General features: G+C 43.2%; 1 protein-coding gene across 6 annotated transcripts in view; it reads left to right on the top strand.

The window, feature by feature from the left end:
* Window positions 1-25,218, top strand: part of DNAH3 (dynein axonemal heavy chain 3) — a 188,326-nt gene that overhangs the window by 21,077 nt on the left and 142,031 nt on the right. For all 6 annotated transcript variants that reach the window (XM_078344834.1, XM_078344833.1, XM_035267124.3 and 3 more), the window contains 8 exons: window positions 1,014-1,139; window positions 3,156-3,351; window positions 6,413-6,592; window positions 11,763-11,899; window positions 15,786-15,891; window positions 16,080-16,258; window positions 18,858-19,042; window positions 21,243-21,366. In XM_078344834.1, coding sequence (XP_078200960.1) covers window positions 1,014-1,139; window positions 3,156-3,351; window positions 6,413-6,592; window positions 11,763-11,899; window positions 15,786-15,891; window positions 16,080-16,258; window positions 18,858-19,042; window positions 21,243-21,366 — 1,233 coding nt within the window. The remainder of the gene's footprint in view (window positions 1-1,013; window positions 1,140-3,155; window positions 3,352-6,412; window positions 6,593-11,762; window positions 11,900-15,785; window positions 15,892-16,079; window positions 16,259-18,857; window positions 19,043-21,242; window positions 21,367-25,218) is intronic.

Here is a 25,218-nt window from a genome sequence, read left to right as displayed (position 1 = left end):
TCATTTAACAAATAGGTGCTAGGTCCTGGTTATGCGCTAAGCATTATTTTAGTGCAGTGGATACAGAAGTGAGTTCATTTTTCTAGGGGGAAGACAGGCAATAAATATATTAGGTAAATAAATTATATAAAATGTTAGAAGGTGATGGGTGCTGTGACAAGAAAAATTAGCTGGGGTAATGGGGATAGGGAGTGTGGTTTGTGTGGGGCTGGGGTGAGGGCTTAAAGAAGATTTTTGTTTTCTTTTTAGAGACAGCGTGTTGCTATGTCACCCAGGCTGGAGTGCAGTGATGCAATCAGGGCTCACTGTAGCCTTGACCTCCTGGGTTCAAGCGATCCTCCTCCCTGAGCCTCCCAAGTAGCTGGGATTATGGGATTACAGGTGTGCATCACCACACCCAGCACATCCTTTTTTTTTTTTTTTGGAGAGACAATGTCTCACTATATTGCCAGGCTGATCTCAAACTCCTGAGCTCAAGCCATCCTCCATCCTCTTTCCTTAGCCTCCAAAGTGCCAGGATCCATAAGCTTTTGGTTTAAATTGAAGCAGTACTCCAAGTTGCCTTCAAGAGTTCACCCAGAGGCTGTAGTGAGGCTTAGGTGAATCCCGCTTGATGATGAAGATGGTGCTTTGCTTGGTCCTGGTCTCTGGGTCTTCACTGTTGTAAGAAATATTGACTCATCCATTTGATACCCAAGTTCCCAGCCAGCTGAGCCTCCAGCTGGTGCCACAGCCCCACCCCTCGATGGATTATGCAGAGTGAGGCACAACTAAGGCTCAGAAACACTCTTGGGTCACCTCATTTGTCCCCTCCCTGCAAGCGTTCTTTAGGACTTAGCTCCTCCCTCCTCAGTCTCCCATATCCTCCTCAGGATCTTTCCCATAACCTGTAATTCATTTGATTCTGCTTAACTTTCACTGAGAAACGTGAATGCACACCCTTGGAACCCATCCTACAGAATTTGTTATTAAGTGCTCTTTGGCTTAGGAAGTTTCTCCCCCTCTTTTGGCAGATTCAGAGACCTCAGGTTTGTTCGAACAGCAGAATTACTAGCGGGAAAATTGCCTCTGCAGCCTCAGGAATATTGGAATGTGATCCAGAAGCATTGCCTGGAGGCGCACCAGATTCTTCTCAACAAGTCAGTATCTGCCCTCCGAGTGGGGCTGAACCTCGGTATCTTAAAGACTGAAAACCCTCTGAGATGAAGCTGGTACCCAGCCTGCGGGTTGTCCCACCGACGTCCTTTCCTGTCCTCTTATTCTCATGTCCAGCTGCTCTCTGTGCCTCATGCCTAGTCTCCCTCTGCCTTATTGAAACTCCCCCACCACCATAGAAGGCTGCTACTCGCATTCCCTCCTCCTGGAATCCTTTAGACCAGTGGTCCCCGAGCGTTTTGACAGTAGGGACTGGTTTCGTGGAAGACAGTTTTTCCACAGATGGGCAGAGGAATGGTTTCGGGATGATTCAAGCACACAACATTTGCTGTGTACCTTATTTTTATTATTACATTGTAATATATTATGAAATAATTATACAACTCACCATAATGTAGAATCAGTGGGGTCCCTGAGCTTGTTTTCCTGCAACTAGATGGTCCCATCTGAAGATGATGGGAGACAGTGACAGATCATCAGGCATCAGATTCTCCTAAGGAGTGTGCAACCTAGACCCCTCGCATGTGCGGTTTACAATAGGGTTCCCGCTCCTTTGAGAATCTCATGCTGCTGCTGATCTGATAGGAAGCAGAGCTCAGGCGGTAATGCAAGTGATGGGGATGCAAGTGATGGGTAATGCAAGTAAATACAGATGAAGCTTCACTAGGCTACCTGCTGCTCACCTCCTGCTGTGGAGCCCAGTTCCTAAAACCAGTCCATGGCCCAGGGGTTGCGGACCCCTGCTTTAAACCTTGCTGTGTTACAGGGTAACGTACTTGAATAACTTATATTCAGATTGTCCAGATAAAAAGCCTCAAGATTTCAAGGTGAAGGGGTTTCAGACATTTGGACAATTCCTTTTTCCTTTGCAAATGCATGCAAGACTATATCCACAGCCAGAGAAATTCTCTTGTGTAAAATAATGATAATAATACTTACGGATGGGTTTTCTATTAGCAGAGAAAATGTAGATGCAATCACTGGCACACAATAGTTGCTCAGTAAAGCTCCTACCTCTATGACTATAACCAGTAGTAGTGCTTCTCTGATTGCTAGAGTAGTACCTTTTTAGAGTCAGAGAAAAGATGCAATAGGATGAAAAGGCCAGTGGGTTTCCACAGGGAATGAGAAACTGGGGGATGTGGGAGGAAAGAAACAATGGAGCATCTATTTCTTCTTTGTTGTTGTTGTTTATTTGTTTTTGAGACAGAATCTCACTTGCCCTGTCACCCAAGTTGGAGTGCAGTGTCACAATCTCAGCTCACTGCAATCTCCAGTCTCCCAGGTTCAAGCGATTCTCCTGCCTCAGCTTCCCAAGTAACTGGGACTATAGGTGTGTACCACCATGCACCATGCCTAGCTATTTTTGTTTTGTTTTTTCTTTTGTAGAGATGGGGTTTTGCCATGTTGGCCAGGCTGGTCTCGAACTCCTGGCCTCAAGTGGTCTGCCTGCCTCAGCCTCCCAGAGTGCTGGGATTACAGGCATGAGCCGCCACACCTGGCTATTTCTTCTTTTGGTTAACTGATTTCTACCATCAACTTCTGATCAGCCATGACCACACTGCAGTTTCTCCTCCCCCATTTTCTTTCTTTGCTCCTCGTTCTCTCTTTCCCTCTACAAAGTCTGAATCAAAAGTCAGGCACCTGCCAGAGAGAGAGAGAAGTGGGACAGAACATTCTAGTTCCTTATGCTCCTTTACCCTAATCTCTGATTATAATGAAGAAACTGTGGACTCTTTCAGCAGGATGTGCCACCAATATCCCCTTTCCATTTGGGTGTTGTCAATGGAAGAATAATCTCTTAATTCAAATCATATTACGTTCTTCCCAGGAAAGAGGCATTGGCAGGTAAGGCAGACAGAAATTGAAAGTACCTATTTGCAAGGCTGCTTGGTGAGACGTGAGCCCATCTGCCTCATCACAGAGCTCAGGGGGCATGGCAAGAGAGTTCCTCTGAACCCAGAAGAGCTTCTCACATGGGCACCCTTCTGTTTTTACAGGTGGATCCCCACCTGTGCCCAGCTTTTTACCTCACAGAAGGAGCACTGGGTTCGTTTCGCTCCCAAGAGCAAATACCACTCCTGTCAAAACATTGAGGAATATTTTGCTTCTGTGGCATCATTTATGTCGTTGCAGCTCAGGGAGCTGGTCGTTAAGTCGCTTGAGGACCTCGTTTCCCTTTTCATGATATACAAGGTATGTCAGGAACCTGCACTTGGACCTTTGGAGGGGAATGACCTGGTTAGAACCAGGATTCTGTCATGTGTGTCCTCAGCTGTGAGCCAGGGCACAAAGTGAAATGCTTGACTTGCACCCACATCAATCAGTCAGTTGTTAGTTTATAAAAATGCTTTATTTTAGCTGGAAGAAGGATGTTGAATGTTCCTAACACACACACAAAAATGGTAACTGTGACCAGGCGCAGTGGCTCACACCTGTAATCCTATCCTAGTAACTTTGGGATTTGGAGGAGGGCAGATTACCTGAGGTCAGAAGTTCAAGACCAGCCTGGCCAACATAGTGAAACCCTGTCTCTACCAAAAATACAAAAATTATCTGGGCATGGTGGCTCACACCTGTAATCCCAGCTAGTGGGAAGCTGAGGAAGGAGAATCACTTGAACCCAGAAGGCGGAGGTTGCAGTGAGCTCAGATTATGCCATTGCACTCCAGTCTGGGCGACGAGTGAAAATCCGTCTCAAAAAAAAAAAGTAAATGTTTGAGTTGATTACCCTATCTGCTCACTATACATTATATGTATCCCATAAATATGTACAGTTAAGAGATATCAATTTTTTAATGTTTAAAGAGAAATATGAAAACATAAAATCTTTAAAAGTCCAGTCCAGCTGTGGATTGGAATAATTTTAAAAATGATTTCTTTAAATACATAGCAAACTTTCTTGAGATACTCAGTATTAAGTTGATAAAAATTTGCAGAAGTAGAGAAGTTGTGAAGAAAATTTAAACAAAAATTGCATAAAATGAAATACATATGTCTTACAGTTTAGGGAGAAGGAATCATTTTTTCATCCTCTCTGTTACAAGGAAGAGGGGGATGGAAAAGGTTTGTTGTCAGTCTTTGGCTTGGTATTGAGGGAGTATTGTGTGTTTCATTGCAGATAGTGGCTTTCATTCTTTGGTCTTGGCAAGGGACACCCCTAAAGACAAAAGGCTTTGTTGACCTAATTAATAACTTCTTTCACGAAACTGTTTTAGTGAAGTCAAAATGAAAACTAAAAACACTGACCAGGCATGGTAGCTCACGCCTGTAATACCAGCACTTTGGGAGGCTGAGACAGGTGGATCAATTGAAGTCGGAAGTTCAAGACTAGCTTGGCCAACATGGTGAAACCCCATCTCTACTAAAAAGACAAAAATTAACTGGGCGTGGTGGTGGGTGCCTGTAATCCCAGCTACTCAGGAAACTGAGGCAGGAGAGTTGCTTGAACCCGGGAGGCATAGGTTGCAATGAGCTGAGATCATGACACTGCACTACTCTAGCCTGGGAGACAGAGTGAGGCTCCTTCTCAAAAAAGAGAAAGAAAGAAAGAAAGAAAAGTGAAAACACTAAGTCCTAGTTTTCAAAGCACCATAGCATTCCTGAATTTGGGTTGCCTAAAAATCAATGAATATTCATTTGAATTTTATGCTATGCGCACATTTTACCTTTAAAAAGTAATACAAGTTAAACATTACCTTGTTATAACAAGTTAAGTTTTCCAAATGAAGTAAAGATGAACAATTGGCCTGTTGCTCAAAAATGTAGAAAGCAATGCTGCAGAATTGCAACAGCAATGTTAGCTCTCTGAAGAGGACCAACCTATAAACATCATTGTCATCATCTACTTTGCTAAGCAGAAGAAACCCAGGGATGGAAACCAATGTCACTCTAAAATTCCACACAAAGGGAAGTGTAAAATCTTCCTATGTCTGGAAAAAAGGGGGTAATTTATAGCTATTTGGCATACAATGGGTATTCACCAAATATTATCAGTCATCTTTAAATGGATCTAGAAATCTCTGTGTAACAAGCACTTTACAGCTGCCTTATGACAATTTTATTAGGCGCCATAGTTTATGAGGGCATTTTGTGTTAGAGCTTTTATAGAGAATTAGAAATAGCTCTATGTCGATATTTCTGTTGTAGCAAGGTTGACATTTTGAGTGTTTAAAATAAACTAATGCTCATTAGCAACTCCATTAAGGTTCATACAGATTACGATTAATACTTTTGGATTGAGTCAATAAGTTTTTATTGAGCAACTATTAGGTACTAAATGCTGTCTCAGGTATTTTGGAAGAGAGAGATGATCAGACATAGATCCTGCCCTCAACTTTAGAGTAGAGAAGTTGAGATATGCATATCAATTCCTGCTACAGAGAAAGAAAAACATACGAAGCTGGGCCTGGTGTTTGATGCCTGTAATCCCAGCACTTTGGGAGGCCGAGGCAGGAGGATCACTTGAGCTCAGGAGTTTAAGACCAGCCTGGCAGCATGGTGAGACCTTGTCTCTAAGAAAACAAATAAAATAAAACCTAAAAAAAAAAAAAAAAAAAAAAAAAACAGAGAAAAATTACTATGAAAGAAGCAGAAATAACACAAGTTCAGAAGTGGGAGAAGATTATATCCAGCTGAGAAACAGGAAGGCTTCCCAAAGGAAGAAATGCTTTAGCTGAATTTTGAAGGACAGGAAGGATCTAGAAATTGGGTGCAGGAATTACCTAGCCATGTAAACAATGGAAAAATAAAGGCTTTAAGAAAGGGAGAGAGCATGGACTCAGGATGAGCTAAGCTATACCCAACTATCCTATCCTACCGTACCATCCCATCCCGTCGCATCCCATCCCATCTCATCTTATCGTCTTATGTCATGATCTCACTGCAACCTCCACCTCCTGGGTTCAAGCAATTCTCCTGCCTCAGCCTCCCAAGTAGCTGGGATTACAGGCACCCACCACCACATCTGGCTAATTTTTTTGTATTTTTAGTAGAGATGTAGTTTCCCCATGTTGGCCAGGCTGATCTCGAACTCCTGACCTCAGATGATCCACCCACCTTGGCCTCTCAAAGTGCTGGGATTATAGGTGTGAGCCATGGTACCTAGCCCCAGCTCAAATTTCAAATATAAACAGTACATGGTGCCCTTCGTTGCCTTTTCTGGTCCTCCTCTAGTTCTATGAATGTATAAAATTCACTCCCTTGATTTTGGAAGGCCCAATTTTGTGACATTTGCCATACCTTATGTCTCCTGAAGGATGGGAATGATTTTAAGGAGCCCTACCAAGAGATGAAGTTTTTTATACCTCAGCTAATCATGATCAAACTTGAAGTCAATGAACCCATTATCATCTTCAATCCGTCTTTCGATGACTGCTGGAAATTAATACGTGACTCTTTCCTGGAAATTATTAAGAACTCTAATGGGATCCCCAAGGTATAGTAGTCACTTAATCATTCATTTGCATGATTTATTCACTTAGTGAATAAAATGTATTGAAAGAGGTTGTTTGTACAAGTCAGGTAGCTGTGGTATACAGTTGAGGGGTTTCACTTTGGGGATAGATCCTGAATATACCTGCTTGACTCCAGAGAGATGATTTGGACCATAAAGAAATATTCATGCAGCCCAGAATTGTGCTTCTAACAAGGGCATTAAGAGCTACTTTGTGAGAGAGTAGAATTTCTTCCATGATGTCAACTTCAATGAATCAGACAGGTCCCAAGCCATATCCCTGGGTTAATAATCCATCATGAATCAACTGCCATTAACTTGCCAAAATTTTTTAAAATTACGTTTTGAAGTTTCACTTGTCTGTGTGCTTATTTGTTGGTTGGTTTGTTATGTTTTAGCCACTGTAGGCTTCTGGAGAGAATAACCCTTCCCTTCCTGGCTGAAGCCCATTCCAGTTTGCTTTCCAGAGGAGAGTTACTAAATTCCAGACACTTACTAGCAAAGTTTTATTACTAGACAGGATCATACACATGGATGTAACTCCTTTTAGCTCCATCTTTTTCTAGTTCCCTCTGATTGGTTGGTATGGCCAAAGGGCCATTGTCCAGTTCCATATAGGGAATGGATCTGTGGGGTCTTGCTGGCTAGTTCCCTCACCCTCCTACCTTCTCATAGTCTTCATATATTACGTGGACTTCACATGGGCCTTGCTCATGTGAAATGAATGGCCGGGAGTTCAAGGTTGTAGTACAAGGAGGCCCAAGCACTCTTCTCTTTGCAACCTGGTACTTACAGGGTTCTGAGTGCTCCATTAAAACCTTTGTGTGGGAGGAGAAGAAACAGCGGTTGTAGCCCTCCTACAACCAGTATCCCTAGGAAGGAAATGGAAGAGAAGACCCTGTAATTTGGATGGCTATATATGGGGCTTGGGGACAACGTGTAATCCCAGCCCTTTGGGAGGCCAAGGTGAGCGGATCACAAGCTCAGGAGTTTGAGACCAGCTTGACCAACATGGTGAAACCCCGTCTCTACCAAAAGTACAAATATTAGCCAGGTATGGTGGCACACGCCTGTAATCCCACTCAGGAGGCTGAGGCAGGAGAATCGCTTGAGCCCAGAAGGGGGAGGTTACAGTGAGCTGAGATCACATCACTGCACTCCACTCCAGCCTGGGTGACAGAGCGAGACTCCATCTCAAAAAAAAAAAAAAAAAAAAGAAAATAGTACTGCTAGTTGACTAAGAAAAATCTTTAGGAATAGCAACAGGTGGGTACTACCTTCACCCCCTACAAGTTCTGCCATACTTATGGTTAAAAAATAATTTTAAAAGTTAGTAAAGGTCCAGTGTGGTGGCTAACACCTATAATTTTAGTGCTTTGGGAAATTGAGAAGTGGGAAGATTGCTTGAGGCCAGGAGTTCAATATCAGCCTGGGCAATATAGCCAGACCTTGTCTCTACAAAATTAAATTAGCTGGGTGTGGTGACACACATCCATAGTCTCCGCTACTCTGGAGGCTGAGGCAGGAGGATTGCTTGAGCCCAGGAGTTCAAGGTTGCAGTGATTGCACTATGATTGCACCATTGCACTCCAGCCTGGGCAAAAGAGCGAGACCCTGTCTCAAATTAAACAAAAACAAAAAATGTTGGTAGGAAAAAGCCAACAAGAGACTTTTGAAAATAGAGTGAATAGCATTATTCAAGACACAAAAAGAAACCAGGAAAGCATATTTGTGAGAAAGAATTATCAAAAGGGCTGGGCCCAGTGGCTCATGCCTGTAGTCCCAGCACTTTGAGAGGCTGAGGCGGGCAGATTACCTGAGGTCGGGAGTTCTAGACCAGCCTGGCCAACATGGTGAAACCCTGTCTCCACTAAAAATACAAAAAGTTAGCCAGGCATGGTGGTGGTCACCTGTAATCTCAGCTACTCAGGAGGCTGAGGCAGTAGAATCACTTGAACCCAGGAGGCAGAGGTTGCAGTGAGTTGAGATCATCCCATTGCACTCCAGCCTGGGCAACAAGAGTGAAACTTCATCTCAAAAAAAAATTATTAAAGGAAATCAAAGTAAATATTGGAATTATTTATTTCATAATTGAGGAAAACAAGGATGCTCTAATGCTGACTGTAATGAAAAGAGGTGAATGAGAAATTAAATGAAGCCAGATTAAATAGAAAAGGGTTTTATAAAACAAAAACTACGGTAAGTAGAATTTTATTTATTTATTTATTTATTGAGACAGAGTCTCGATCTGTCACCCAGGCTGGAGTGCAATGGCATGATCTCGGTTCACTGCAACGTCCACCTCCTGGGTTCAAGCGATTATCCTGCCTCAGCCTCCCAAGTAGCTAGGAATACAGGCACCCACCACCTCGCCCGGCTAATTTTTGTGTTCTTAGTAGACACAGGGTTTTGCCATGTTGACCAGGCTGGTCTCAAACTCCTGACCTCAGTTGATCCACCTGCCTCAGCTTCCCAACGTGCTGGGATTACCGGCATGAGCCACCATGCCCGGCCTCAAGAATTTAAATCAGCATTTGTAGCCATATTAGTGCTTTATTTTCATAATCAAGAAATACATATAATATATATTTGATATATCAATATTAATATAATACATTACATATTATATATTATTAATATTATATTATATATTGCTGTGGAAGAGCTGCTAGGGCCAGTTTCTCTCCTGATGGGAGAATTCTCTCACTCAAAGTGCCAGGGAATGGCAAAGTTGGAGAAGTGTGCAGACGTGAGCATTGAGTGTGATAACAAACCCAAGGAGTCCGGGACCAGAGAGCAAGGGAGATAAGCAGAAAGTAACAATTAATTACTGTAAAGAATGCAATTGTTCTTTTTTATTTTATTTTATTTTTTTGTTTATTTTGAGACAGGGTCTCACTCTGTCACCCAGGCTGGAGTGCAGTGGCATAATCTCAGCTCAGTGCAGCCTCCACGTCCCAGGCTCAAGGCATCCTCCCGTCTCAGCCTCCCAAGTAGCTGGGATAACAGTTGCACAGCACCATACCCGCCTAATTTTTGTATTTTTTGTAAAGTCAGTGTTCTGCCATGTTGCCCAGGCTGGTCTTGAACTCGTGAGCTCAAGCGATCCACCCACCTCGGCCTCCCAAAGTGTGGGAATTATAGGTATGAGCCACTGTGCCTGGCCGAATGCAATTGCTCTTGACTCCATTTCACAGACTGCTCTACAGGGCATGAGAGAACCAACCACATTGAAAGAGCAGCAAGAGGTATTTCATCCTCTTGAGTTTGAAGACTTACTCCCATGAGACAAGCCATTATCCTGCCCACTTGTGATCTGTCACATGGCCTGGGGGCACCAATTGTGCTGCCCTAAACCACTTCATTCCCTCACTGACCAATGCCAGTCCCTCCATCTTGTTGCCTTCAGCAGCTGACTATAGTATGGCTGCAGCAAAGAAGTTGCTCCTCCACTGGTTTCAAAACCTTTGGATTGGCCAAAGAAGACAAAGATCATTTGCACTTGCTTTTCCTCCTTTCTAAATTGATGCGTTTCTATCAAAGGCATATAACCCATGTAACTCACTGAAGCACTCTAAAGACCTTTTTTGAGACCAGTCACTAAAAGCTTTCTTAGCAGAGAGGACAGTGGAAGGCAATGGGTCCCAGGCAGGAACTTGCAGCCTGCATGAGTCATGCAAGTGAGAATATTCTCAGAGACACACACATGCCATGAGGGGATTAGAGCGCCTAGATGTGGAGACTCATGCCTGTAATCCCAATATTTTTGGAGGCTGAGACAGGAGCCAGAATTCAAATTCAATTACAGGACCACCTCCATTATCTGAAAGTTATGAAGCCAAACCAGCAGTTCAAGACCACCTGGGCAACACAGAGAGCCCCTGTCTCTACAAAAAATAAAATAAAAATAAGAAAATTAGTCATGGTGGCATACACCTGTAGCTCCAGCTACTCAGGAGGCTGAGGCAGGAGAACTGCTTGAGCTGAGGAGTTTAGGGCTATAATGAACTATGATAGTGCCACTGCATTCCAGCCTGGGTGACAGAGTGAGACCGTCTCCTTAAAAAAAGAAAGAAGTTAGAGAATGTGAATTCTCTCAGAAGATAGTTTCAGTGCCTCATGATCATAAAGCCATAGGTTTTTGTCTTCCCTGAGCTGAGAGGAGAATCTAGTACATCTCTCCTTTCTCATAGATGAGAAAATGGGGATTCAGAGAAGTAGTTTAGGCCAGATGTGACCTGTAATCCCAGCACTTTGTGAGGCTGAGGTGGGTGGGTTGCTTAAGGTTTGAGACAAGCCTGGTCAGCATGGCAAAACCCAGTCTCTACTGAAACTACAAAAATTAGCTGGATGTGGTGGCCCATGCCTGTAATCCCAGCTACTCGGGAGGTTGAGGCAGGAGAATTGCTTGAGCCTGGGAGGTAGAGGTTGCAGTGAACTGAGATCATGCCACTGCACTCCAGCCTGGGCCACAGAACAAGACTCTGTCTCCAAACCAAATAAAAGAAAAAGAAAAAAGAAACCCACTAGAGAAGGAGTTAACCAAAGGTCACATTGCCAACTAGTGGCAGATTCAGAATTCGAATCCATGTCTCCAGACTTCTCATTAGAGAGGAAAACTGGGTAGTAGGGGAGCACTATGATGATATTCATGGACTCACATAGTATTTATTGAGCACTTACTAAGTGCCAAGCTTTTGCTAGACCGTGGGGATACAACAGTGAAGAAATCAAATATGATCCAAGCCTTTGTGAGATTCACATTCCATTGACCCACCTAGAACATCTCATTACACATTCATCTAATTGCAATTGTGATGAACATTAAGCAGGAAAAGTTCAGAAGGTGAGCTTGAAACAGGGAAACTAACATCCGCTGGAGGGTGGGGTGACGGGAGAGCAAGGGGGACTCTCAAAGGACAAGGCACTTGAAAGTTTAGAGATTTGAAAGATGAGTAATCCAGACAGGAAGTAAAGGAGAGAGAACAGAGGTAGAGGGAACAGCAGGGTAATTCCCGCACTATCTAAGTGGGAATAGAGTAAAAATGCAGCTGGCATCCTTGGAAATGAGTTCATGACAGGAGGCTTTGCATTTTGGTACCATCTCCCTTCTTAAGTCTTGCAACATGCAAAAGTGGTGTTTACTCTTTAGGTGGAATCTGTCCTGTTCCCAGAGCTGAAAGGATATAATCTGATCCTTGGAACTGTTAACGCAGAAGAAAACCTTGTTTCTGACTTTTTGAATCAAACTTTCAAGGTATTTCAGAAAAATCAAGTTGGCCCTTGCAAGTAAGTTTAGTGATAACTTTATTAACTACGGAGCCTTTGGACATTGATTTGGTGTTCTTAACTCTCATCCAATAAGCTATTCCTGTTCCCACACACCTGAACACATACGTAGTGAGAATAGCCAATACTTACATGAGCAGTACTATTTATCCACACTCTGTAGCTGAGAAAACTCTAACTGTCCTAGTGTTACACAGCAAATAGCAGAGACAGGATTCAAATTCAATTACAGGTCCACCTGCATTATCTGATAGTTGTGAAGCCAGATATGTTTTGGCACTTCAAAATTTCTGGGTTATGTAAATATAACATAATGCATACATCATATCTTATCTAGCAGGTTCTGTGAGATCTGGGGAAACATATTGATATTTTTGCAGGGAAACCTGTAAGTATTCACATAAATAGTCTCATATCCATTTAGGCCAACTGTTGCTACCAAATAAATTTTGAAGCAACTTTCTGATTTCAGGGCTTTTTTGGATGAGGGGATTGAGGATCAGTTATCTGAACCCACAGGCCATGCCCTTTAATCATCACACCATAGAGCATCTCACAGCTGTACACGTGAGCAGTCACTATGCACAGTCCATTCACACACTGCTAATAAAGACATACCTGAGAAAGTAATTTACAAAGGAAAGAGGCTTAATTGATTCACAGTTCTGCAGGGCTGGGGAAGCCTCAGGAAACCTACAATCAAGGCATAAGGGGAAGCAAACACATCCTTCTTCTCATGGCAGCAGGAAGGGGAAGTGCCGAGCAAAAGAGGGAGGGAAAAGCCCCTTATAAACCATCAGATCTCGTGAGAACTCACTATCATGAGAATAGCATGAGGATAACTGCCCCTGTGATTAAATTACCTCCCACTGGGTCCTTCCCACAACACGTGGGGATTATGGGAACTACAATTCAAGATGAGATTTGGGTAGGGACACAGCCAAAACATATCACACTAGGGTGATCTTGTAAGTAGCTTCCAAAGTGAGACACTTTAAGAGTGAAAAGAGTGTTATTAACAGTTGCTATGGGACAACAGGTGTAAACCTGGACTGTCCCAGGCAAACCAAGAGATATGGTCACACTAACTCAGAGTTTTTAGACTGCAGCTCTATTGACAGTTTTGACCGGAAAATTCTATTGTTGGGGGCTATCTTGTGCGTGGTGGGCTATTTAGTAGAATCTTTGTAGGAATTATGCATGCCAGCAGGAATCCCCTGGTGGTGACAACCAAGAATGTCTTCAGACATGGCCAAATGTCCCCTGGGAAGCAAAGTCCCCACTGGTTGAGAACAACTGCTAACCTAGACAAAAAATCATGGCCTTATATTTGGAAGCCCTGACCTCATGAATTTGATTTGGGAACTTCTTTTTGAAACCTGTTTTCCCTATTCATGAAATCTTAGAAACACATTTATTTTATTTTATTATTTTTTGAGATGGTGTCTTTCTCTGTCACCCAGGCTGGAGTACAGTGGTGGGATCTTACATAATCTCAGTGGTGGGTGCAACCTCCACCTCCTGGGTTCAGGCAATTCTCCTGCCTCAGCCTCCCAAGTAGTTGGGACTACAGGCATGCGCCACCAGTTCCAGCTAATTTTTGTATTTTTAATAGAAACAGGGCTTCACCATGTTAGCCAGGCTGGTCTTGAACTCCTGACCTCAGATAATCCACCCGTCTTGGCCTCCCAAAGTGCTGGGATTACAGGTGTGAGCCACTGCGCCTGGCCCCAGCTTTGTCTTCCTGGATTGACAGTTCCACAGGCTTCTCAGTTTCAGTCTCTCAAGTGTTGGCCAACTCTCGGAAGCATGTACTGAGTCCCACAGAGTTATTTCTGCTTACTCACTGTCATTTTTATTTTAATTCAAACTTATTTTAAACCAGCCCGTCCCAAACACATCTTCCAATTTTGGGGAAACCTGTCTAGCCATTTTTGTATCATTTGAGGGCAGACAGAGAAAAATGTGATTTTCTTTAGTTGAGTTTAGGTCAATTAGTCCAAGATTATCTTAAGATTTAGGCATAGAATTTTGGAGCTGGAAGAAGGGATAGGGATCACTGGCACCCCCTTTGTCTGTGGTTTTGCTTTATGCAGTTACAGCTACCCGAGGTTAACTAAGGTTGGAAAATATTAAGATATTTTGAGAGAAACAGATCACATTCATATAACTTTTTTTTTTTAGCATATTGTTATGTGTTCTATTTTATTATCAGTTATTGTTAATCTTTTGCTGTGCCTAATTTATAAATTAAACTTAATCATAAATACATATGGGTGTATAGGAAAAAACAGTATTCAAAGGGTTCGGTACTATCTGTGGTTTCAGGTATTCACTGGGGGTCTTGGAACATATCCCCAAGGGTAAGGAGGGACTACCATAATATTTTGTTGCATATGCAGTGTATGTCAGGCATAGCATTAATTCATTTGTATATACTTTATTACAGCTAAGCATTACAACAATCCTATGAGATGTTAATTATCATTTCCACTTAAAATTAAAGACACTGGGCCCGGCATGGTGGCTCATGCCTGTAATCCTAGCACTTTGGGTGGCCAAGGTGGGCAAATGCATTGAGGCCAGGAATTTGAGGCCAGCCTGGCCAACATGGCAAAATTTTCCCTGTACTAAAAATATAAAAATTAACCAGGTGTAGTGGCACACACTTGTAATCCCAGCTACTTGAGAGGCTGAAAAACGAGAATCACTTGAACCTGGGAGGAGGAGATTGCAGTGAGCTGAGATCACGCCACTGCACTCCAGCCTGGGGGACAGTGAAACTCTGTCTCAAAAAAATAATAAAACAAAAGACACCTGTGATGGTTAATACTGAGAGTCAACTTGATTGGATTGAGGGATACAAAGTATTAATCCTGGGTGTATTTGTGTAGGTGTTGCCAGAGAGAAAATAAGGATGAAGAAAAAGCAGAAACCCCTGATAAACCCATCAGATTTCATGAGACTTATTCACTTCTGCCTATGAGCCTGTAAAATCAAAAGCAAGCTAGTTACTTCTTAGATACAATGGGGGCACAGGTATTGGGTAAATACAGCCATTCCAAATGGGAGAAATTGGCCAAAACAAAGGGGCTACAGGGCCCATGCAAGTCCAAAATCCAGTGGGGCAGCCAATCTTTAAAGCTCCAAAATAATCTCCTTTGACTCCAGGTCTCACATCTAGGTTACATTGATGCAAGAGGTGGGTTCCCATGGTCTTGGGCGGCATGGGAAGGTGTGCTTCATTTTGAAATGTGAGGGCATGAGATACGGAGGGGCCAGCGGCAGAATGATATGACGTGGCTGTGTCCCCACCAAATCCTAACTTGAATTGTATCTCCCAGAATTCCCACGTGTTGTGGGGAAGACCCGGGGGAAGTAATTGAATCATGGGGACAGTTTTGTCCCATGCTATTCTTGTGATAGTGAATAAGTCTCATGAGATCTGATGGGTTTATCAGGGGTTTCCACTTCAGATTCTTCCTTATTTTCTCTTGCCACCACTATGTAAGAAGTGCCTTTCGCATCTCGCCATGATTCTGAGGCCTCCCCAGCCATATGGAACTGTAAGTCCAGTTAAACCTCTTTCTCTTCCCAGTCTCGGGTATGTCTTTATCAGCACCGTGAAAACAGACTAATACAACACCGATCCTTGAAAAAGTGAAATATCTTGTCTAAGTTCACAGTGCTAGGAAGTGGTAACATTGAAATTCAGAGCCAAAATTCTGAGTTATCTGTTTAATGCAACTTTTGCCACGTGATAGTTCTCTTTCCTAGTTTGGGCTAAATTTTTAAAAATGCTACCATGTCTTCATTTGCCACTCTGACTCATCTGATTTGGTGACTTGTATTTATGTGTTTGATTTCATCCTCTTCAATATGAAAGATACTTAAATGTCTACAAAAAGTATGATGACTTGCTGGATAACACAGCAGAGCAAAACATCACGGCGTTCCTGAAAGAAAATCACAACATTGATGATTTTGTGACGGTAGGAAATGCCACTTGAAATTTCATACCTTGGCAACATATGCTGCAGACAATCCACTGAGCACTTAGTGTCTCTTCAATGCATAGACCACGCTCAGCATTGAACTACGGTTGGGCGAGGGTGAGGCTGGGGGCAAATGGGAGAGGCTCAAAGGCAAATCAAGCTACTGAATATGCTCCTTTTTACAGAGGATCAATGCCATAAAGATGCGGAGAAATGAAATTGCATCCATGCACATCACTGTGCCTTTAGCCATGTTCTGCCTTGATGCTATGACCTTAAACTACGATCTCTGTGAGCGAGCTCAAAATCTAAAAGACCGTCTGATTCAATACCAAGTGGATATAAACCGAGACATGAATACCAGGTATCATAATTCTGTGCAGACAAATAGCAGTGGTATGTCGCATCACCTGGAGATGGAAAAGTGACCAGAACTTGCACCTTCCAGCAATGAACAGATTATTTTCTAGTTCAAGTTTTTTGTGCCCCTAGGTAAGGGTAGCGAGGAATTCAGGTTCAGGCTAGGAAGTGAACAGTCAAGAGAAAACACCATGGGGGTTGGAGGAGGTGGGTGGAGGGCATTTGTTAGCTGTTTGTCTCTGATCCTGAAGCTTTTGCCTTCTTGCAGGCAGATTCAGGAGAATGCAGAGTGCCTTTTGGGCTTGTCTATCTGAGGTCATGGGCCCTTCTCACTGTCCATCTAGCATATATTTTGAAACACAAAGTACTTATAGGCACATTTTTCTTAGAATCACTTCTAGGCAGAATTCTGCTGTGTGGGTCTGGAAATTCTGTTGTTCTATCTTTTCCTTTTTCAAAAAGGGGGTTTCACTCTGTTTGGAGTGCAGTGGCCTGATCATAGATCACTGTAGCCTCGACCTCCTGGGCTCAAGCAATCCTCTTGTCTCAGCCTCCTGATGAGCTAGGACTATAGGTATCCGCCATCATGCCTGGCTAATTTTTTAATTGTTTTCAGAGACAGGGTCTCACTATGTTGTCCAAGCTGGATTGCAGTAGCTATTCACAGGTATAATCACAGTGCACTGTAGACTCAAATTCCTGGACTCAAGAGATCCTCCTGCCTCTATTTCCGTATCTTTTATTTTTGAGACAGGGTTTTGTTCTGTCCCCCAGGCTGGAGTGCAGTGGCGTGATCATAGCTCATTGCAGCCTCGACCTCCTGGGCTCAAGTAAGCCTCCTGCCTCAGCCTCCTAAGTCTCTTTGTCCTACAGTCATGAGCCACCATGTTTGGTTCTATTGTTCAATCTTAGAGTCTATATTATGCCTTTATTTTACTGATAACTACATGTTCGACAAGATGTTTTTGGTGGTAATGGATAGATGCTCAAACAGACTGGCTATTGGTCATTATTACTAAATCATTTTATTTTATTTTACATTTATTTATTTTGAGGTAGTGTCTTGCTCTGTTGTCCAGGCTGGAGTGCAGTGGCTCAATCATAACTCACTGCAGCCTTGAACTCCTGAGCTCAAGTGATCCTCCTGCATCAACTTGCATCTCTCTCTCTCTCTTTTTTTTTTTTTTGAGGCAGAGTCTCACTCTGATGCACATGCTGAAGTGCAGTGGGTTAAATGGGGAATTTGGGGTTCACATGTTGAAAAATTTAGAGTTTCTAGCTTCAGGCCCTCAACGCTACAATTAGGATGCAATTCCCCTCTCTCTGCTTGGCTTTCCTCCATGTTGGCTCCATTCTCTAATAGATTCTTCTTTCCAGTTTATGGGCTTCTGCAGCACCTTACATCCTCCCAGGTTCCTATACAGAAGAGGCAAAAGTTTCTTTTTCTAACATCCTTGGAAAAGTCCTGGCCCATGTGAAGTTGGCCTGAATTAGGTCATTGGTACATTGAAGTAAATACTGTGGCCAAGAGGATGGCTTAGATCTGGCTGGTGTTTCCATCCCTGGGGTGGGTGTCAACCCTACCTAAACCACATGAATTGAAAGGGGTGAGGCTGATGCAGGAGAATCATTTGAACCTGGGAGGCGGAGATTGTAGTGAACCGAGATATCACACCACTACAATACAGCCTGGGTGACAGAGAGAGACTCTGTCTCAAAAAAAAAAAGATTAAAAATTAAGTTAATGCTCTATTTCAATATAAAATGTGAGGGATTGCTCTTGGTGGTGGTGGTGGTGGTGATGTTTTGGTCTAAATGTAGGTTCTATGTATGAGAGGTAGTATGGTATATTTGTTAAGAGTATGAACTAGGCTGGGCATGGTGGCTCATGTCTGTAATCCCAGCACTTCAGGAGGCAGAGGCGGGTGGATTACAAGGTCAGGAATTTGAGACCAGCCTGACCAACATGGTGAAACCTTGTCTGTACTAAAAATAGAAAAATCAGCTGGGTGTGGTGGCACATGCCTGTAATCCCAGCTACTTAGGAAGCTGAGGCAGAAGAATCACTTGAACCTGGGAATTGGAAGTTGCAGTGAGCTGAGATCGCACCACTGCACTCCAGCTTGGGTGACAGAGAAAGACTCCATCTCAAAAAAAAAAAAAAATGACTATGAGCTTTGGAGTCAGTTATCCCAGGTTCAGATCTTGGCTCTGACACCTACATACCATGTTGCTTTCGATAATGTCACTCAGAGTCACAGTCACTTTCTTCCATTATAAAGTGTAGATAATAGTAGTACCTACCTCTTAGAATTGTTGTGAGGCTTAAACGAGTTAATATATGTGAATGATTAGGGTGGGACATGGCACTTCATAATGGCTTATTACGTAACAGGTATTACTATCATTACAACTGTTATTCTTCCTCGAGTTTAGTGTGCATGAAGGTTAGCCATCAAGGCTTTGCAGGTAGGGGAAAAAATCAAAAACCATTGTTCCTGTTTCCAAGTAGGAATTATATCTTTTTAGCATGGAGTCTTACAACAAAGTCATTTTAGGTGGTGATGATGATGATGATGACAATGGCTGTTTCTTTTCTGTAGCATTTGTAATCAGTACAGCCACATCGCAGACAAAGTCAGTGAGGTTCCTGCCAACACTATGGAGCTGGTATTCCTCATCGCATTCTTAAAGAAATCCAGTGATGTCACTGTGTTCAAACTCAGGCAGCAACTTAGAGATGCAAGTGAACGGCTGGAGTTTCTGATGGATTATGCAGACTTGCCGAGTAAGTCCAAAGCCGTGTGTGTACATCAAAATGCATACCTATCTGTATGTTTTACATTTGTACATATGCCATTTAAAATAGTCTACATGTATTTATATATTTAGGGATAAAGTGTTGAGAAAAATGATAGTTATATGAATTCTACCACTACATATCAGGAAAGCTGCCTTTTAAGTGCCCCCGTGTGTTAGAGGCACTAATTTTATACTCATATACACGGTAATTCGGAGCACACAAAATGAATCTTGTTAGACACAAAGGAGACATAGCTAGGTACTTGCCCTCCAGTTCTTAGATGCCTGTCTTGGCATCTGTGTCTGGTGTTCTGGAAAACTCACTTCCAAATGCAGAATCATTTTTTTAAATGAGTAGATTTCACTTACCTGTAATCTTTTTTTCTTTTTTTTTTTTTTTTTTTTGAGACAGGGTCTTGCTCTGTCACCCAGGCTCAAGTGCAGTGGCACCACCTTGGCTCGCTGCAGCCTCTGCCTTTTGGGTTACATTGATTCTTGTGCCTCAGCCTCTGTAGCTGGAATTACAGGCATGTGCCACTATGCCCAGCTAATTTTTGTATTTTTAGGAGAGACGGGGTTTCTCCGTGTTGGACAGGCCGGTCTTGAATTCCTGGCCTCAAGTGATTCACCTGCCTCAACATCCCAGAGTGCTGGGATTACAGGCATGAGCCACCGCGCCCAGCCACCCATCTGTAATCTCCATCAATCCCACCTTTGAAGAGACTGGGACACTTTCTTTCACGTTCCTGCATATTGTAAAAGGAAATAAATAGTTTTTCAGGGCTCCTTGAAAGCTTGGTGGGTCAAGTTAGCATTTTGAAGTAAGAAGCAGATTCTGTCCAGGCACGGTGGCTCACACCTGTAATCCCAGCACTTTGGGAGGCTGAGGCAGGTGGATCACAAGGTCAGGAGTTTGAGACCAACCTGGCCAACATGGTGAAACCCCATCTCTACTAAAAATACAACAATTAGCCGGGCATGGTGGTGTGCACCTGTAATCCCAGCTGCTTAGGAGGCTGAGGCAGGAGAATTGCTTGAATCCAGGAGGCAGAGGTTGCAGTGAGCTGAGATCATGCCATTGCACTCCAGCCTGGACAACAGAGCAAGACTCCATCTCAAAAAAAAAAAAAAATATTCTAGGGCCGGGCGCGGTGGCTCAAGCCTGTAATCCCAGCACTTTGGGAGGCCGAGACGGGTGGATCACGAGGTCGAGAGATCGAGACCATCCTGGTCAACATGGTGAAACCCCGTCTCTACTAAAAATACAAAAAATTAGCTGGGCACGGTGGTGCGTGCCTGTAATCCCAGCTACTCGGGAGGCTGGGCAGGAGAATTGCCTGAACCCAGGAGGCAGAGGTTGCGGTGAGCCGAGATTGCGCCATTGCACTCCAGCCTGAGTAACAAGAGCGAAACTCCGTCTCAAAAAAAAAAAAAAAAAAAAAAAATATTCTGAAGGAAAAGTTGATAAGCTCTCAACAAGCCATTTTCTATCTGAAAATACCTGTGAATTACTTGGTATTCACAATATGTGGATGTCAGGGGGAAGTTGATGGGAGGGAGACATGGGGACTGGGAGTGAAAAGTGATTCCTTAACCATCCACATGCATGTTCATGAGCTGTGTGCCCTTGACCCCTGGATACACCACAGACTCTCACTGTGGGCTCTGCCTCCCAAAATTTACAAAGGAAACCCAGGGTGGGCATTTTAATAGAGCAGAGTCACAAAATGGGTAGGGCATCTGGCTTTGATACCATGACTGCCATTTAACCAAAAGGGAAACCGAGATGCAGATGAGGACAATAGTTTGAATTGTGGAACCAGAGCATCAACCTGGGTTTCTGACTTGACTCAGACCTAGCTAGTAAGTCAATTAAGCAGAGAGGTTAGAACGTAGGCTTTAGAATTAGAGCCTGATTTGAATTCCTCTCTGCTGCCTTCTAGCAGTATAACCTTGACCACTAGGCTCAATGGCTGCGTTGGCCATCTGTGTAAACAAGGCTGATAATATCATCTACCTTCTAGCCTGGCCCGTAGTAAATGCTCAACAAATGTCACTGGTACTCATCCATGTGTTCATGGCCACCCCCACACCACTCCTGTTGACCTCTTGTTCTGCCTAATTAATTCGCCACATGCTGACCTATGCTGAACAGTGTCCAGGAGCAGACAGTATGTGTTTTGCAGATGAGGACATCAAACTGAACGGCACTCTGTTCCTCTGGCCAGACCAGATTGAAGATATCTTTGAAAACAGCCGGAACTTTCTCCTTCACAAGAGGGATCAGGCAGAAGTGGATCTGATTAAAAGGTAGTGGGAGAGTCTGGGATTGTTTTGGAAATGAGACCTGACTTCTTCACCCGTGCTGCAGGTTCCTGGTTCTGTCTAGAGCCCCCACCACCCTCCACTCCACGGCAATCTGTGGGTGAAGTCTAAAAACAATTGGTGCAGAAGGAATTTCCTTTGGTTTCCCACTGAGGGACATTTTAAGACTGCTTCACTGTAGTAACCCCTGCTAACATCTTCCCTTCCTGCCTTGAATAATTGGAATTTGGCGGTGCAGAGAGAAAAAGGCAAAACTAGTTGCATGTAATAACAGCCTCCCCAGTAATAATAGTGAAATTGTCAGCCTTACATTGGAGACCACAGATCTGTAAGATATCAAGACAGGGATAATAAAGGCATGGCAGGGTGGCTGAGAAATTGCCTATTTTGCAACTGGTCTTGTTCAGAGATAATGTGGCTATAATCTCTTATTCATTCATTATTTGTCAATTCAGTTGGTATTTTTTATGGATTTTCATGACGTACTATGCTGTATTCTAGACATATATGTGTGTTTGGCTGCTAAATAAAGATTTTAATCCAGTGACACAGAAAATACAGACATACCAACAAATCCAATAATGTCAAGTGAAGTGAGCCAAGTGTCATGCACATGGTTTTTGTTTTTGTTTGAGACAGTCTTGCTCTGCAGGCTAAAGTGCAATGGGGTGATCTCCACTCACTGCAACCTCTGCCTCCTGAGTTTAAGCAATTCTCCTGCCTCAGCCTCCCAAGTAGCCACCACACCCGGCTAATTTTCTGTATTTTTAGTAGAGACGGGGTTTCGCCATTTGGCCAGGCTAATATCGAACTCCTGACCTTGTGATGCACGTGCCTTGGCCTACCAAAGTGCTGGGATTCCAGGGCCACCCCACCCAGCCCTGGAAACAATTGTCATTTATGAATAGAGTTGGGAAGTGCCCGTTTCTTCTTATGAGGGTTGACTTGATCTCATCTACTGGTTCCCCGGCTCTTAACAGCAGAGGCCAGCAGAGGTCTGCTCTTCTGGAGGCTAAGCAGGGCACCCCTGGGCTCAGCCCTCTCTTGGTTGAACCTTTAAATCCTTATGTCCATCATTTTGCTTTAATCCTGGGAACAGCCTGTGAGGTGGGTGAAGCTATATTCATGCATCCTCCTATCTCATGAGAAAACAATCGTGCGTCCTCTGCAGGAAACCTGGCTTTATTTTCCCAGCCCACATTAATGATTTTGGGGATCCATGCCAGTTATTCTCCATTTGCTGTCCCTACCCCACCCTCCGGCTCTGCACTTGGAAGGTGATGCCCAGTCTGCAGTGTTTTATTTTCTTTTCTGTTGGATCTGGGCTAGGCCCAGTCCATGGAGCACACTGCAGGAGGTTGGAGAATTGCTAGTGGGCTTTTCTTCCTCTCCCTCCCTGCCTGGCCCTGGGGCTCAGAGGCAGTAGCTGCATCCCTCTGATGTCAACACCTGCTCCTCCCTGGTTCCAGTTTCCTATTGTCCCCAGCCTGCGGGTCCTAATGGCTTCCCTCTGATGCTAGTCTCTGGGTGCCTTATTGTCTGCTTTACTCCTTTAATCCTACCCATATCTCACCCCTGCAAGTAATCAATCCTTCCTTAAAGTATCTTTCTTTGAACATGAGAGTGAATTGTTTCCTGCCAGAATCCTCCCTTATGCTCTAAACGGTCCCACAACTACAACTCTTATTCAACCTAATTTCCTGAGTGCCTACTATTTGCTAATGATTGTATTATTCTATGGAATATAATATATTGGGATATATATACATATATGTAGGAATTTATGTGAAATATGCATGGAATTTACATGTATACACACACATACACACAGCTAGTCAGACTTACAATGGTTCAACTTAAGATTCTTTGACTTTCTGATGGTGTGAAAGTGATACTTTGAGTACCCATACAACTATTCTGTTTTTCACTTTCAGTGCAGTATACAATAAGTTACATGGGATAGTCAACACTTTATTATAAAACAGGCTTTGTCTTAGATGATAGCTGTGGACTAATATGAGTGTTCTGAGCACATTTAAGGTAGGCTAGGCTTGCTAGCCATGAAGTTCGGTAGGTTAGGTGTATTAAATGAATTTTCAGTTTCCAGTATTTTCTATTTTTTTTTCTTTGTTGAGATGGAGTCTCGCTTTGTCACCCAGGCTGACGTGCAGTGGCACTATCTTGCCTCACTGCAACCTCCCCATCCTGGGTTCAAGCGATTGTCCTCCCTCAGACTCCTAAGTAGCTGGGATTACAGGCACACACCACCACACCTGGCTAATTTTTTGTATTTTTAGTAGAGGCAGGGTTTCACCATGTTGGTCAGGCTGGTCTCGAACTCCTGACCTTGTGATCCGCCTGCTTTGGCCTCCCAAAGTGCTAGGATTATATAGCCTGAGCCACCACCCCCAGCCACCTACTTTCCAGTATTTTCAACTTACATTAGGTTTATAGGGATGTAACCCCGTTGTAAGTCAAGGAGCATCTGTATGTATGCGTGTGTTAAGAGGACACAAAAGTACTTTGGAAACTATAATGTGCTCAGCAATTAGAAGAAATTAGAAACAATGGTAATATTTTAAGGTAATCACGGAGCTTACATGCTGTTGCCCTCTGGGAGGAATTCAAAACTGCTTTCATCAGAGATTTCTATGTGAGTATAGTATTTGGAGCTTCAAAAAGAATTTACTGATGTGAAAAGGCACTTAGCAGCACCTAACTGCATAGACAGCAGGAGAAAAATTAAGTTTCGCATCTGACTCAGTGGTAGATTCTGTGGTTCTGGAAGTTATATGAAATTTACGTGAGGGATGACTCAGGGATGTGAGCTGCTGTTCTCTGCCATAAAAGTGTAATAAAAAACACTTTGGCATCCTGGACGAAGGAGGGAAGAGGTCTTACTTAGGGAGAGCACCTGAGATTGTGTTTCACCAAAGCCAAAAGATTCAGATAGAACATGGTTCCTTGTATATAGTGGATGTTCACCATTTTAATGGATGAATGAAAAAAACGTTTTTACACTAAGGATATTCTTAAAAATGAACACCAACCAGAATCTGACAGCTTATTACAAAACAAAACTAAAAAGCTGAGAAAAGGAATGGCGGCCAGAATATGTAGCTCATGCCTGTAATCCCAGGACTTTGGGAGGCCAAGACGAGCAAATCACCTGAGGTCAGGAGTTTGAGATTAGCCTGGCCAACATGGTGAAATCCCGTGCCTGCAAAAAATACAAAAATCAGCTGGGCGTGGTGGTGGGCACCTCATGATACCAGCTACTCAGGAGGCTGAGGCAGGAGAATCACTTGAACCCATGAGAGGGAGGTTCAATGAGCCAAGACTGCACCACTGCACTCCAGCTTGGGCAACAGAGCGAGACTCTGTCAAAAAGGAAGAGAAGAAGGAAGGAAGGAAGGAAGGAGAGAAAGGAAAAGAAAGAAAGCTCAAGTCAAACCACTTGAAAATAAATTCTCTAAAATTGAGTTTAAGAAAAAAGCAGCATTAAAACTGTCATAACAGAATTAAGTATTCTTAAGATAGCCAAATTTATGAAATGTCACTATAGCTGATCTCAGTGACAAGTTCCCTAGTTTGTTCAAAGAGTATTGATTATTTGCTATATGCCAGATGGTCTAACTGCTAAAGACACAACAAGGAATTAAGGAGACAAGACACATATTTATTTTCTTGATCAGGGCTGGGTTAAAAAAAATACACAAAAATGTACTGTATTTATAGAGTTTACATTTTAGTGAATGTGAGCGAACACTTGTATATTGACTATTGTATACTAGGCTCAATTCTGAGCTGTTTTTGTTCTTGTTGACTTTAACTATT

Source organism: Callithrix jacchus, chromosome 12 (genome assembly GCF_049354715.1).
Source record: "Callithrix jacchus isolate 240 chromosome 12, calJac240_pri, whole genome shotgun sequence".
NCBI lineage: Eukaryota > Metazoa > Chordata > Mammalia > Primates > Cebidae > Callithrix > Callithrix jacchus.
The sequence above is the reverse complement of the archived record's forward strand: the minus strand, read 5'-3'. Positions and strand labels throughout refer to the sequence as shown.